Below are 15,386 nucleotides of genomic sequence, written 5' to 3'. Positions count from 1 at the left end.
TTAATTCCTCTAAACAAAAGGAAGAGAGCTGCGCAGTGAGACTGTGCTGATAACCATAATGTCGCTCTCCTTTTTTTTATTTTCTAGATCAAAGGCTTTTTAAATTTGAACTACACAACAAGGACTGATTTCCCGGCATCGTTATTCATGTGTAAATTGACAGCTACCACGGGGATTCATTAGTCTCTGTGCTTTTCGAGCAGTAGATCTGCCTTTCCAGGCCCTCGAACTGAGAGGCACTTCCCTGTCATTGTGATCAGCTCTTCGGTTAACATGTAGAGTTGGACCTAAAGCTGCTCTCTAGGGACCGTCTCCTGCACACCTGTCCTGCACACGCAGCAACCCACAGCCAGGGGGCAGAGCAGGTTATCTCTCCTCTCACACGCAATGGCTACACTTCTACCTGTTCAGTAAGCCCATTTTGTTGACACAATATTACTGGCATTTAGCAGACACTCTTATCCATAGCAGCTTCCACAGGTTACAGTTTTTTTTTTTATTTTTTTTTTTTACATGTTACCCATTGATACAGCTGGATATTTACTGAGGCAGTTCTGGGTTAGATACCTTGCCCAAGGATACAATGGCATTGCCCCAGTAGGGAATCGAACCAGCAACCTCTCAGTTACGAGGCCTGCTCCTAACCACCATGCTACTTTGCAGACCTTTATTATATACAGTATTGTTTTTATACCATGTTTTCACTGCTGGGGTAACAGACTGGATTGATCAGAAACAGTTATCACTGCTGAACGCACATGATGTCCTTCAACAATACCGTTTCTGTGCAAATAACATATCATGCCACAGAGTGATGCAATCTGCCAGCCTGTTCAAAGAACTGTGGAGTGACCCAACTAAGCTGAGCTTCTGGATGTTACTGATAGCTCTTATCAGGCCTGGGTAGCGTTAGCGGTTAAGGCAGAGATTGGGGTTTTGCAGGTCTCAGTGGCCGGAGTTTAAAAATGCAACTGTTTCTGCTGTGCCAGGCACATACAGGATTGACGGTATGATATGCGGTCAGAAGAGTAACTTATCAGCATAGCAGCAGATGATCCGTATTCAGACGCTGACCCTCAGCGCTGCTCTCTTCCTCGTACTCCGGCTTTTTTTTTTAAAGACTGACGCGTTTCGGGATGTAGGTGGGTTGCCGTGTGTCAAATCGATGACAGCTTCCTGACACCTTGTCTCGCTTTGCCTCCAACCGTCTCTGGCAGAAGATGGGTCTCTCAGGAAACAACGTCAACAATCAAAACTCTACGCCGAATAGCTCCAGGATTTCACTTGTCTTACGATGCACAAATATTTTGAAGGTTTTTTTTTTTTTTCCCAGGGAGGGTTGTGCTGGATTTTGGCTGAGTTAAGACAGATTGACAAAGATATCGATGGAGTAACAAGCACTGTGTAGAGCTGGTCATGCACTGTTTCATGAGTTTTTAAACCAGCCAAAGTTCAGCTTCCTAAGAGTGGCTGACACCCATACCACATTAACACTAACACCCAGGTACACTGTGGTGTGAGTTAAACCAAGTCTCTGTCAGGTTCCTTTCCAGTATCATATGATAAAGTAGAAGGACGAAATGACATTGTCTACTCTACCGCCTGCATGATGAGCAATGATGAGTAACCATAACGGCCATCCAGGACCTCAAACATTCCTCCTACACAGATGAAGAAGGCTAAAACATCTCTCTGTTGGATGGGAGTCAGAGTATAGGCTGTGGCCTTGACATTTAATACCTGTATCCCATCATCGTTATTTAACTGAGGTTTTATGTATCTTCACCACACACTACATGCCAGCCAATACCATGATTAATGAATGGCAGAATTTCAGTTTAGCTTTTGCTCATTCGGTAACACATGGTAATTTAAAAGTAATGTTTCTATTATTTGAATTTGTACAGGGATTTCGTTGAATGATACTGTAGTAATATCGACTATTGCACATGTTACACAGGTAACTGCCACCTCCCTTCCCATCTTCCAGTGCTGTCCAAAAGCACACCTGTCCTCATAGTGTCTGTTTCCACAACTTGCTCTGTGCCTCAACTTACAAAATTTGATCACTCTTCCATAAATCTGATTAAATGATCTGAAAGAGCTACAAAGATACTTAATCATTGTATGCATGGTAGTACGAAGCAAGTTCATGTTGCTCTTGTAGATCATTGTTGGGCTGTTAACTTTAGGCAGATGTAAATACGATGTTGTTAAGGATTACTCACTCTTTTTTCCTCTGTTGGTTTTATTTTAGCACAAATTTGACGGACACCTGTATCCCTGCATGCCTGGCTGACCTGTGATTCCGACATTGTTGTTGCCGCCGCTGCCACACACATTCAAGTGACACATTGGCCTTGAGTCACCCTGGATTTTGAGACAATTTAATGCCCAGAATCAATACTTTTAAGTGAATTATAAATTGTAAAAAAGAATGTCCTCAGGCAAAGAACAAAAGAATAGTTAATTACTTTTTGTAATTCTTGTAAAGGCTTGTTGAAATTTGCAAGTATTTGCAGGTATCCTTCCTGTAGAAATACATGTGAGTTATGTGTTTATGACTGCACATAAACATATGTTGTTACTTAGTGTGATTTCATAGAATGCCAGTTCACATTTGACTGAATTTTATTATGCAAAATATGTATTTATATTATTCAAATAATACTTAAAAACAAGCTTCTACCAACTGTATGATGTCATCCCGAAATAAGTAATGTTACTTGAACGCAACTGAAGTCCATCCAGCAGAGGGAGCTATTGTACTGTAAAATCATAAGCACTTGATACATTCATGTGGTTAAACGTTTCTGTATGTGAATCTTATGAGCGCTTCTTTAAGATATGATTGCTGCCATTTTCAGCATTGATTACTATGATCATGTGCATATCATCACAGAAATACCCATCTAGAGCATACATTTGTATAAAGCAAGCAGATTTAGAGTTTACTTCAGATATATCCTCTTTCCAACTGTGCTATGGTCAACACATTAAGTAAATTAAGTCTGCATCATAATAAGCTTAGGAAGACTATGCACACTTTGTCATGTCAGGGACTACCTACCTACCTACCTACCTACCTACCTACCTACCTACCTACCTACCTACCTACCTACCTACCTACCTACCTACCTACCTACCTACCTACCTACCTACCTACCTACCTACCTACCTACCTACCTACCTACCTACCTACCTACCTACCTACCTACCTACCTACCTACCTACCTACCTACCTACCTACCTACCTACCTACCTACCTACCTACCTACCTACCTACCTACCTACCTACCTACCTACCTACCTACCTACCTACCTACCTACCTACCTACCTACCTACCTACCTACCTACCTACCTACCTACCTACCTACCTACCTACCTACCTACCTACCTACCTACCTACCTACCTACCTACCTACCTACCTACCTACCTACCTACCTACCTACCTACCTACCTACCTACCTACCTACCTACCTACCTACCTACCTACCTACCTACCTACCTACCTACCTACCTACCTACCTACCTACCTACCTACCTACCTACCTACCTACCTACCTACCTACCTACCTACCTACCTACCTACCTACCTACCTACCTACCTACCTACCTACCTACCTACCTACCTACCTACCTACCTACCTACCTACCTACCTACCTACCTACCTACCTACCTACCTACCTACCTACCTACCTACCTACCTACCTACCTACCTACCTACCTACCTACCTACCTACCTACCTACCTACCTACCTACCTACCTACCTACCTACCTACCTACCTACCTACCTACCTACCTACCTACCTACCTACCTACCTACCTACCTACCTACCTACCTACCTACCTACCTACCTACCTACCTACCTACCTACCTACCTACCTACCTACCTACCTACCTACCTACCTACCTACCTACCTACCTACCTACCTACCTACCTACCTACCTACCTACCTACCTACCTACCTACCTACCTACCTACCTACCTACCTACCTACCTACCTACCTACCTACCTACCTACCTACCTACCTACCTACCTACCTACCTACCTACCTACCTACCTACCTACCTACCTACCTACCTACCTACCTACCTACCTACCTACCTACCTACCTACCTACCTACCTACCTACCTACCTACCTACCTACCTACCTACCTACCTACCTACCTACCTACCTACCTACCTACCTACCTACCTACCTACCTACCTACCTACCTACCTACCTACCTACCTACCTACCTACCTACCTACCTACCTACCTACCTACCTACCTACCTACCTACCTACCTACCTACCTACCTACCTACCTACCTACCTACCTACCTACCTACCTACCTACCTACCTACCTACCTACCTACCTACCTACCTACCTACCTACCTACCTACCTACCTACCTACCTACCTACCTACCTACCTACCTACCTACCTACCTACCTACCTACCTACCTACCTACCTACCTACCTACCTACCTACCTACCTACCTACCTACCTACCTACCTACCTACCTACCTACCTACCTACCTACCTACCTACCTACCTACCTACCTACCTACCTACCTACCTACCTACCTACCTACCTACCTACCTACCTACCTACCTACCTACCTACCTACCTACCTACCTACCTACCTACCTACCTACCTACCTACCTACCTACCTACCTACCTACCTACCTACCTACCTACCTACCTACCTACCTACCTACCTACCTACCTACCTACCTACCTACCTACCTACCTACCTACCTACCTACCTACCTACCTACCTACCTACCTACCTACCTACCTACCTACCTACCTACCTACCTACCTACCTACCTACCTACCTACCTACCTACCTACCTACCTACCTACCTACCTACCTACCTACCTACCTACCTACCTACCTACCTACCTACCTACCTACCTACCTACCTACCTACCTACCTACCTACCTACCTACCTACCTACCTACCTACCTACCTACCTACCTACCTACCTACCTACCTACCTACCTACCTACCTACCTACCTACCTACCTACCTACCTACCTACCTACCTACCTACCTACCTACCTACCTACCTACCTACCTACCTACCTACCTACCTACCTACCTACCTACCTACCTACCTACCTACCTACCTACCTACCTACCTACCTACCTACCTACCTACCTACCTACCTACCTACCTACCTACCTACCTACCTACCTACCTACCTACCTACCTACCTACCTACCTACCTACCTACCTACCTACCTACCTACCTACCTACCTACCTACCTACCTACCTACCTACCTACCTACCTACCTACCTACCTACCTACCTACCTACCTACCTACCTACCTACCTACCTACCTACCTACCTACCTACCTACCTACCTACCTACCTACCTACCTACCTACCTACCTACCTACCTACCTACCTACCTACCTACCTACCTACCTACCTACCTACCTACCTACCTACCTACCTACCTACCTACCTACCTACCTACCTACCTACCTACCTACCTACCTACCGTGACCAAAACCTTCAGGTCTCAAGTCCTGCTTACCACATCAGCAAAATGCCAACAAAGAAAAGGTTTGCATCCCCCTAAACATCTTTTAACTGGAAAACCATTTGTACAATATAACATTTAAAAAGACATTTCACAAACAACACAGTTAGTGCAGCAGTGAACACTGTTTAGTTGATTACAGCAAATCAATGGCTGCTTTGCTGTGAATGTGTTTAGGATGGTGGCTTTATTCGTGAAGCAGATGTGAGGACCAGCGGTAAGCAAGCACACACGTGGGGTGACCTTTGCCCTCGCTGTCATGGCGACGGCGTGAGAGCAAAGATGGGCTGCCGGTGACGCTGCAGGTGGTCTCCCTGTCCTCGGAAGGGTGTGCGTTAGACATGCGTCAGAGGCAGCGTTTCGATCTGAAACAGACTACAGGACGCCCGCATCCCAAAAAAACAGGATGGAACAATTTATTGATTCCCCAATCGTTTTACAAAGTACACAAAATCCCACTGGTATATTTATATCTCCTTTATCTTCCGTTCTCCCATCTCGGTCTGGTTATGCCACATTAAGAATAGGAACAGCTATTACCAGCATTCATGCAAAAATGAAAAACACTCATCGAAATGAAACAAAAAAATTAAACTCCATATTAATACCATTAATCTATTAACAAGCTACCAGCATTTACAAAAGGAAAACTGCTAGACGTTAGAAAGTGGTGAACCAGTCTAAATATTAAGCAAGGGTTAAGTATTTCAATTTGACAATTTAATATCCAAATGACAAAGCAAATTCATGCTTTATTGAAATGTACAGTTCTTTCTGTTCCTTTTGCAAAAAGGCCATGTGCATCCGTGGAGAAAATGCAATACAGCAAAGTGCATACAAACAAACAGAATGCTCTTTACAAACACAGACAGGAATCCTGTGGTCCTAGTAACATAATGGTCCCAAATAAAAATAAAAGTAAACAAAATTAAATACGCCTGTGGAAGTGCTGGCTTCCATTCATAAATACACTGAAACGCTGAGACTGACCTACGAATGTTTAACAGGGAAACGAAAATGGACAAACATCTTCAACAACGGTTCAACAGCGTTTCGGGCTGACGTTAGGTTTCGGCTCGTGTTCCCGCCGTTGGGCTACTTGTGCTCGAGCCGCAGTAGCTGCTCCTTACCATTTATAGTTAAAGATTTTAACTGTCCGTCTTCCTCCACCTCTACTCGTTCCTGTCCGTTCTCTACAATTCTGTGGAGGAGGGAAAATAAGGGGAGGAAAAAGACAATTTCAGCTTGTATTCCCTCAGTGAAATCCCAAATCTGGTGCAAAATCAGGATGTTTAACACAGGAAGAGATTCAAATCAATGCTCTCCAGCAGCGGCTACCGGCCCACATTACCCAACATTACACTACTGTCATTTACCAGATGCTGTTATCCAGAGTGATTTACACAAGTTACAGTTTTTACAGTATCCACTTATACAGCTGGATATCTACAGAGGCAACAGTGGGTTAAGTACCTTGCCCAGGAGTACAGCGGCCGTGCCCCAGCAGGGAATTGAACCTGCAATCCTTCGGTTATGAACCCTGCTCCTTACCGCTAAACCAAACTGCTGCCCCAGATTGTAGGATAGTTAACAGAGCAGGCTACCTTCCTGCGCTGGGTCAATCTTGCACTTCCTGTTCTAAGCAGGAAGTGATGCATAGTGGGAGGGAAGGGGAGGTACCTTTTAGTGGTGATCTTCCTGCCGTTGATGAATTTGGTGGAGGTGGACACCGACCGGAAGCTGCCCATGCCCCCACCCCCACCGCCGCCCCCGAACGACGTGGAGGAGAAGGAGGCGAAGCCGCCGCCGCCCCCGCCCATCTGACCCAGCTGACCCAGCTGCCCCATGTGGCCGAACGAGGTGAAGCCTGCAAGAAGGGGGGGGGGGGACAACGCTCATCTTAAACACGGGGGGCCACACCTCACCCTGGCCCCCCCGTCAGAGCAGGGGCCAGAACTTGCAGCCTCGTACCTGAGCGCTCAGCCACCTCTGCAGTCCAAACACACAGCTATACTGAATCCTGAGGCAGGCGCTCACTTCCGGGGCCAGCAAAACACAGCAAGGGCACATGAAACGCATACAATAAGGCCCCGTGATTCACAGAATGCAGCAGGATGAACATTACATTACACTCATTTAGCATACGCTCTTACCCAGAGTGACCTCCAGCACAACAGAACAGAAGTGTATCCATTCAGGTTGAATGAGCATCGGTGTCAGACCAGGCTAACAACACTCCCAGACAGTGTGAGTGTGAGCATAACACTATACAAGACCTACCACAAGATAACTTCTGCAATCTGACTAGGACTGCACTATATGCCAGATTACCGTGGGTTAATCTGTCATATGGCACAACAACAACTGGTTCCATACTGAATACTGCTTTGGTAATGGAACATTTTTACAGCTAGTTTCACAGTACAACGCAAACATCCTGAAGTGCTCCTATATGACAGGCGAGAATTATGTGCTTATAAACGTTAGCAACTAATTAAGAATTTTCTGTCACAATGGGAGACAGTGCTGGAGGAAACGTCCTCACGAGAGCAAGCACAGGGCACAGCTCTGAAACGACACGAGCGGCTTTCCCCGCTTAGACTGACCTGCGTCGAACCCTGAGAACCCCGCCCCGAAAGGGGGGAAGGCTCCGAACCCTGGGAAGAAGGACCCGCCCGCCCTGTTCCTGCTCACGCCCCGCTGGTGCCTCCGCCCGCCGCCGAAGAAGTCATCGGCGAAGGGGTCCCCTGTCGGGACAGAGTCGGGGGGGGAGAGAGCAGTCAGAACAGCCGCGAATCTACAGAGCATGTGGCATCTGCACGTGGGACAATACAGTACAGCAAGACCAATAAACAAGCCGATGTCCATACTGAGACACTGAAATATGGAAACATTAATTCCTTAGTATTTCAATATTGAAATTCCTTAAAAATTAAAATTCCTTAGCATTTACACCACTCTGAATTAAAAAGTCTTTTGAACTGACATAATCCTGTGAAGAGAATTGGTTCAGAATGTTAAGTATTATTGTATTACTAATGTGATTTTACATATATTATACACACACACACAGAATGATGCATATCACAACAAGTATTTAGAATTCCAGCATTTAGCATTCCCTTACTGCAACAGTGTACAGGACTTTAACTATTTCAGCACAATTTGTCTTAAAGAAACAAAGAAACCTTGACACAGCGTATTTACCAAGTGGCTGCGTTTGTAAGTGCAGATCTGTACATTACATTCCTGGAGGCGTCATCTGTGACGCACTCAATCCGGCATTTCCAGCACATACATGTTTAACCACGTGACAGTCCAGACCAGCCCGCTGGAAACACTGTGTACTGAGCGAGACTCAGGAGGTACGACACACTGAAAGCTACGCCGCGCAGACGCACTGTGTGCGGTGGAAAACAGCTGTGAGCCTGTGGGGGGGTGTGTCGGCATCCCGCTCCCCCGCAGAGAGGCGTCCTGGCAGCCGGACGGCCTGGCGAGTGAGGCCGTACCGCTAACGACAGCCAGCGGGGGCACGAGCTCGCCCCTCCGGGAGGATCGGGTGCCGCCGGGGGGGCCTACGACTGTGCTAACGCTGTCGCACCCAGCCGTCATGTGTTAGCCGCGATGCTAATGGGAGCAGAGCTCATGCTGACAGGGGTCAGTACCGGCAGCTGCTACCAGTGACACTGTGACAGGGTGAGGGACTGTACCTGTGCTTTGCACAGAGCTCAACGATAGAAAACGCTTCAAACGCAAACCCTGTAGCATCCAGAATATCCACACTTTCACCCCCTGTGCCAGCTGCCTTCATCTAATCACAAAATGACCGGAACGAGCCCACCTTTATCCTCACTAATGCGATTACCACTAAACATCCGTTAACATCTCCTTCGCTCAGATCAGCCAAAAAAATGTCCACGCTGTCCTTACACACTTTTGTACGTGCACATTTTCAACCCCGTACAACGTCACAAAAATGTATCATATTAGAAAGAGGATCTGATAAGAAGTCTTTATTTGTACGGAAGCCATGGGAACATTCCAGTGGAAGAACATGGTCTTAGATTATGGACCCAGACTGAGATGAGTTTCCTTATTTAGTGCTATGGGCGCTGTACTGATGCCAGCCCTTTATCTGCCCAGAGATAAAGAAATCAGTTACCAGAGCCGTGGATGTTTCTTAGAAAAGAGGAGAAAAACAGGGACGTTGGGTTCATCGCAATTTCATTTTATCAATATCTTTTTTGACCAGAATTCACATTATTCATGAAGTGAAGTGGATTTTTAATCATGAGCGTCTAAACTTCAGTCCATCAACAGGCAAGTCATGCCAATGGAGAGGGAAAAAAAAACCAGAAGGCACAAAAAAAAAATACTGCCACTCCCAAATACAAAGTGATTGAAAAGTGCTGAAGTGAAACCTGCAGTAGATTTACCTGTCTGTTCTGCCCCTGCTTCGTCCCTGCCCTCCCTGTCTCTGTGCTGCTCCTCACTTCCTCCCACTGTTTCTCTGTCTCTCTCAGCTGCAATGCATGCTGGGATAAGTCATGCATCAGCCTGCTTCATCTCCTTCTAAAGATCTGGCCGCCTCATTTCCGTACATATTTCTCAAGACTGTTGAATAAACCGAGCTAAATCTAGAACGTAACAACACTACAATAACAACGCTCTGGGCTACATACAGTTTTGAACATCCCAGACCAATAAAATAGGTGACCAAGGTAAGAACTGGGTGAGAGACCACAAAAAGCATGTTCTTTACCTGATTCTCTGGCAGCACTGTTCTCCTCTCTGTCTCTTCCACACACTTTGGCTCTCCTGGTTGAACTTCTCATTCTAAAAATTTCTAAACCGGTTGGTTTAACTTCTTAGGCTAGAAATCAGCCATTTGTTCTTCTTCTTTGGAAGAGAATGTCCTGCTTAAAACTTTAAATCGCTATCAAACTATTTTAGAACTGCATCACTTCCATCAGATTTCATTCACTGGCCGTGTTTCTTTGCTGGGAAATACTGTAACGTAATGTAACGTACTCTCCGTGTCCTTCAAAATTACAAACTAGAAGCATATTCCAGAAACACAGTGTGTGACAGCTTACATCATACTGTCTCCTGTTCATTAACCCACCTTCATACCATAACAACACTAAGCTCTTTGAAGCAGCTTCACATGCACAGACACCTTCCCGCCTTTAAAATGCTGAGATCCTGAACGGTGCGTGTGCATAGCGGGGTGCAGGTGACACAGCTTACCGAAGAAGTCCGCAAACGGGTCCCTGCCCCCAAAGAATTCCCGGAAGACGTCCTCAGGGTTGCGGAACGTGAACCCTCCACCGAAATGGTCGTTGAAGTGGCCCCCTTTGAGGAAAAGAGCGATTTCAGGATTTCAGCCACTGCTTCGTAAATGGGATTTTCTTTAGAAAAAAATAACATAAGATACATTTCTCTAAAAGGATTAGAGAGTAATCAGTTTTGGAAGTTGAGAAAGTTGATCTCTGCACTTTTCTGGGTGTGACATCAGTGCATGCACCCATCCAGGCTGAGTAAACTACACAAACACAGAGCCTCACCTCAGGCCTTCACCCAACACTGACAGTAGGAAGACAACTTACCTCCTCCTCCGCTTCCAGTTAATCCTTCTTTACCATATCTATCATATACGTTCCGCTTGTTGGCTGCGAGAGGACAGAAAAACAGGGCATTTTACTGCTGAAAAGTCTACAGGGCACATTTAATGTGCAAAATCCAATCCACTGCACACATTACCAGGAGCTAGCCTGTCGCGGCTACAGCTCAATACAAGTAACACTCCATTGCCTAACAAGTCAGTGAATGAAACGCAGTAGTTCTTTGAGGGAAGAATAGATTTTTTTTTTTCACTTAAGGTTCAGTTTGGTCTGAGGGGACATAAGGGATAAAAAATGGCCAAGCTCCTAAAAGGTATACTCAGCTGCCTCCCTGCATCAAATAAATGTACTGAATTCAGTGTACTGGCTCCGTCTAAATACTGAAACACAAAATACAAAACGCTGGTCAGATTTAATCTTTTCGGTCTTGGGGAAAAGCAAGTATTTAATCCACCAAATCTGGTGTGAACCATGTTTTAAATAGACTGTACAGACTGGCCAGGTTTTATGTCAGCAAGAGGTAGTTTAAAATTTATAGATTAATCTCCCACTGAAAATGTTCATGCTTTATGAGAACAAATTTATCCTGTTAGAAAAAGATATCTTCCTAAAAAATGAAAAGTAATCTGTACCATTTAATGTGTTCCAAATTAACAAACTTCATTATTTTCCGTTTAAAGGTTTGTTTAAATTTATTATAAAAAAAAAATCAAAATGAATGTATTTAACATAGAAAAGACGTGTTTTAATAAATGAAAATGAACAATTCAAACATAAAAGACTTCATATACCATCCTATACAGTATACAGTTATAACAGCTGACAGTGTGCAAGCAGGTGGAGCTGATACTGGTGGGATTCCCCAGGAAACAGAAACTGTCACAGTTATCGGAAGGTTAGGGGAATTACACTCTAAGACAAAGACAATGATCAGCTGATGCACCTCTAACAGCCGCTTTAATGAACTGCCAAACCCCTTCAGCACTGCTCCCAATACCACGGCGAACATGGCGATGAACTACAGACAAACAGCACCCGTGGCACTCCGCACCACTGAGGACAAACATCACAGGCATTCCTCTGTCTGAAGTTAACAATGAAGGCAGTGTTGTTAGCTACCGTTGCTGAGGGAGCCGGCAGCTTGAGCAAATAAGTCATTATGATTAAGTATACAGACGCCTTCTTTTTCAAAGTCACTCCAAGCACTGTTAAAGTCATATGAAAAAGCAATTAACTAACCCTCTAATTCAGGCAAATGTTCATTTCACTGAAAGCCTAAAACATAACGTATTGTGCATTGCTTGTGCACTTAAATTGAGGAGGCGCTGGTTTCACACTGGAAAAACTCACCGCTGCATCCGTTCACCTTTCTATCCTTCACAACAATGGCAGGTAGCTGTCCTAGTGCTGTCCTCAGCCATTTAAATTTTATTAATATGGTATATAATATATTTATTGATAAAATTCAGTTTAAACTCGTCTGCCTCTAGTCACAGAGAAGCAAGTTACATCCCATTGCCTCTTAAGAAGTAACGCTGATCCAAATTCAAATTCCAAACTGTAAGACCAAAATTATCTTAGAATGCAAACAGTACAGCATTTGCATCAGTGAGCAGACACGCATTTGAGTGTCTGAGAACAGTTTTAAAAGAATGAGTGATAACACAATTTGCAAAAGTAGGTTGCTGCCATCCACAGAGAGAGTGGGGTGGTTGAACAACATATTCTGGGATTTCAATGACGTTAGATAATTTGAAGTAGGTTACGAAACCGAGGTTTGAAAAGGATTTAAAATTAGTACACGTTCTTGGTGCTCAAAAGCTTTTAAATATAGTTATGCACTTCAAAGGACAGCAAATTGCATTTTTAATTTGAGGTGAAAGTATCTTTCAGAAGCCACCTCTAGTATTCTTCAGGTTAGATCCGCCTTCATAATGTCATTCAAGCCTTCATAAAGGTTTTATTTTCACTCCGACCAGAGGGTGCTGACTTTGGCTTGGAATGTCTGCCTGTTAGTGAGCAGGCCTGTATCGCTGACAAGTGGTCTGTTTCCCTTCAAATTTTCAAGTGAGGCAGCCTGTGTCCATGGCTCTGTACCCCTCAACACATCTCAGCGTCTACACTGGACTGTAATGTATCAATACCGTTACTGATTAACAGCCAGCTACTGTATACAGTAAACACTGAGCCCAAGACAACATTTGCTAGTTTCACAAACTGGCCACTAGATGGAGCCACAAAACCCACTGTATCAATCAGACAAGCATCTGCAACCCCTGCACTTGTTTAAATGGGGGAAAAAAATTTTTGTTTCTCTTCTGGTATTTGCCCAGGTTCCCTTTCTGGTGCTTATATGGAAAGTAAAAGGTTAACTGTCAGCTTTTATTGATTTTGAAACCAAAAGTTAAGCATTTCACAGCCTGAACACACGGAAATGTGTGACCTCTTACTTGTTAACCTCCCATTGTGGTACTGTGGAATGTCTGTAAGAATCTGCACAGGGACAGAATCTATTAACTCACAGCTCTATAACCCGTTTCAAGAGCACTTCAAAAGTCAAGAGCAGGACGTGTTTTTGTTTTTTTTTTTTTTTTTTAAACAAATGAGATTGTCTCACCATCTGACAGCACTTCATAAGCTTCTGAAAGTTCTTTAAATTTCCTCTCTGCCTCTTCCTTATTGTCTGGGTTCTTGTCTGGATGCCACTTGAGGGCCAGTTTTCTGTACCTGGGAGAGAGAGAGAGAGAGAGAGAGAGAGAGAGAGGAGAAAGGGTCATGACTTATTCTTTATAACATCATCTTAGACTCTGACAGCTTCACCTCATATCTTTTAACACACATATATAAGTGGATTTTTGGGCTTGATGACTCTAGGCAAGTGCATGATTGCAGATTTTTTTTCCTTGTAGTTTTATCACACAGCAATTTGAAAGGACAGAATCTTTATGCTGGGCCCACAAGAGCTCCTATCATTACGGACACTCCAGACACAGTCCAAGGGGGTGGCTACTTACGCTTTTTTAATGTCTTCTTGAGATGCATTTCTTTGCACTCCTAAAATCTGGTAATATTCCACCATGGTTTAGCACAGCCTTGAACCACTTCGTTGTCAACCTGCAAAGAAAAGGTCATAAAAATTACATAAAGCATGTAAGAATATATGTAAAGCCCAAAGATTATTGCATGATCATGCAATGACTACAGTATAATCGTTAAGGTGTTTGATGTTCACACAAACGTTACCCCCCCACTATGGTGAATGGTGACTCAAAGCCATAATCTTTGTGAGACGCAAGACCTTCCACTAGCTGTCATGTTAACATATCAGTCTGGAAATAAAACAGGATGACCTTCCCAATGTAGCATTACAAAAACAAGCCTGGGAAAACAAAATGGAAGTTCATAAATTTGAAACATGTAAAACTAAGCATGTGTGGCATGAGACAGGGCAATGCTGGCATCACCATTACAACTGGTTCCCTCTAGATTACTCCCGCTGCCCGACGACCTCGATTGTTTAACTAAATAGCATGCGTCCAGCTGGTCCGCAGCAAGCGTTTAACAGGCTCAGATTACATGTGCAGTCATACGAAGAGCAGGCCGGCCTAAGCAGATTACTGTCCCACAGCAGAGTGGGGAGCCCAGGTGGGTCAAGGTGACAGAGCAGATGAACACACAGCCTTCCCGATGTTCAGCAGCTCCCACCCCCAACTACAGCACCCGGCCTGAGCGAATGTTAAGGTACTGACTGAACACAGAACATACATACACGCAAAAAAAACACTCAAAGTAAACAAAGTAAAATCTCAAATCAATACCTACCCAAAGTGGTAAGGAGCATATTTTATCACTTAGGCCAGGTACTGAAAGCCATGGTAATATATGAAAATTTGATCTTAAGTGAACTCATAAAGTGTGCAAAAGCTCTCCAGACATTGGGCACTAAGGGGTCCTGTACATCCAACTGCCAGTGGGCAGAGCATACGGAGGAGAGCTACAGGTTAATGACAGCCTTAACCCAGCCAATCAAACAGCACGCCGGACACAGCAGCTGCTCAGGGGCTTCAGCAAAAACCAGGGCCCCTACAGCTGTGTGTGTGTGAACATGCGTGCATATGTGCACAGACGTCTGTGAACCTGTCGGTCTTTGTGTGCGCGTGAGTGTGTGTGCATGCGTGTGTGCATGCGTGTGTGCATATCGCTTCA

At 44.6% G+C, this 15,386-nt stretch overlaps 1 protein-coding gene across 2 annotated transcripts in view; it reads right to left on the bottom strand.

The window, feature by feature from the left end:
• Positions 1 to 15,386, bottom strand: part of dnajb6a (DnaJ heat shock protein family (Hsp40) member B6a) — a 28,106-nt gene that overhangs the window by 4,694 nt on the left and 8,026 nt on the right. Inside the window, exons 2-8 of one of the 2 annotated variants that reach the window (XM_036519401.1) lie at positions 14,195 to 14,294; positions 13,798 to 13,907; positions 11,166 to 11,228; positions 10,807 to 10,911; positions 8,163 to 8,303; positions 7,237 to 7,423; positions 6,687 to 6,757 (exon numbers count right to left, since the gene is read on the bottom strand). In XM_036519401.1, coding sequence (XP_036375294.1) covers positions 6,687 to 6,757; positions 7,237 to 7,423; positions 8,163 to 8,303; positions 10,807 to 10,911; positions 11,166 to 11,228; positions 13,798 to 13,907; positions 14,195 to 14,259 — 742 coding nt within the window. In that variant the 5' untranslated portion in view covers positions 14,260 to 14,294. Of the gene's footprint in view, positions 1 to 6,231; positions 6,758 to 7,236; positions 7,424 to 8,162; positions 8,304 to 10,806; positions 10,912 to 11,165; positions 11,229 to 13,797; positions 13,908 to 14,194; positions 14,295 to 15,386 lie in introns of those variants that run through there. The other variant, XM_036519402.1, reaches the window with a different exon arrangement.

Source organism: Megalops cyprinoides, chromosome 24 (assembly GCF_013368585.1).
Source record: "Megalops cyprinoides isolate fMegCyp1 chromosome 24, fMegCyp1.pri, whole genome shotgun sequence".
NCBI lineage: Eukaryota > Metazoa > Chordata > Actinopteri > Elopiformes > Megalopidae > Megalops > Megalops cyprinoides.
The sequence above is the reverse complement of the archived record's forward strand: the minus strand, read 5'-3'. Positions and strand labels throughout refer to the sequence as shown.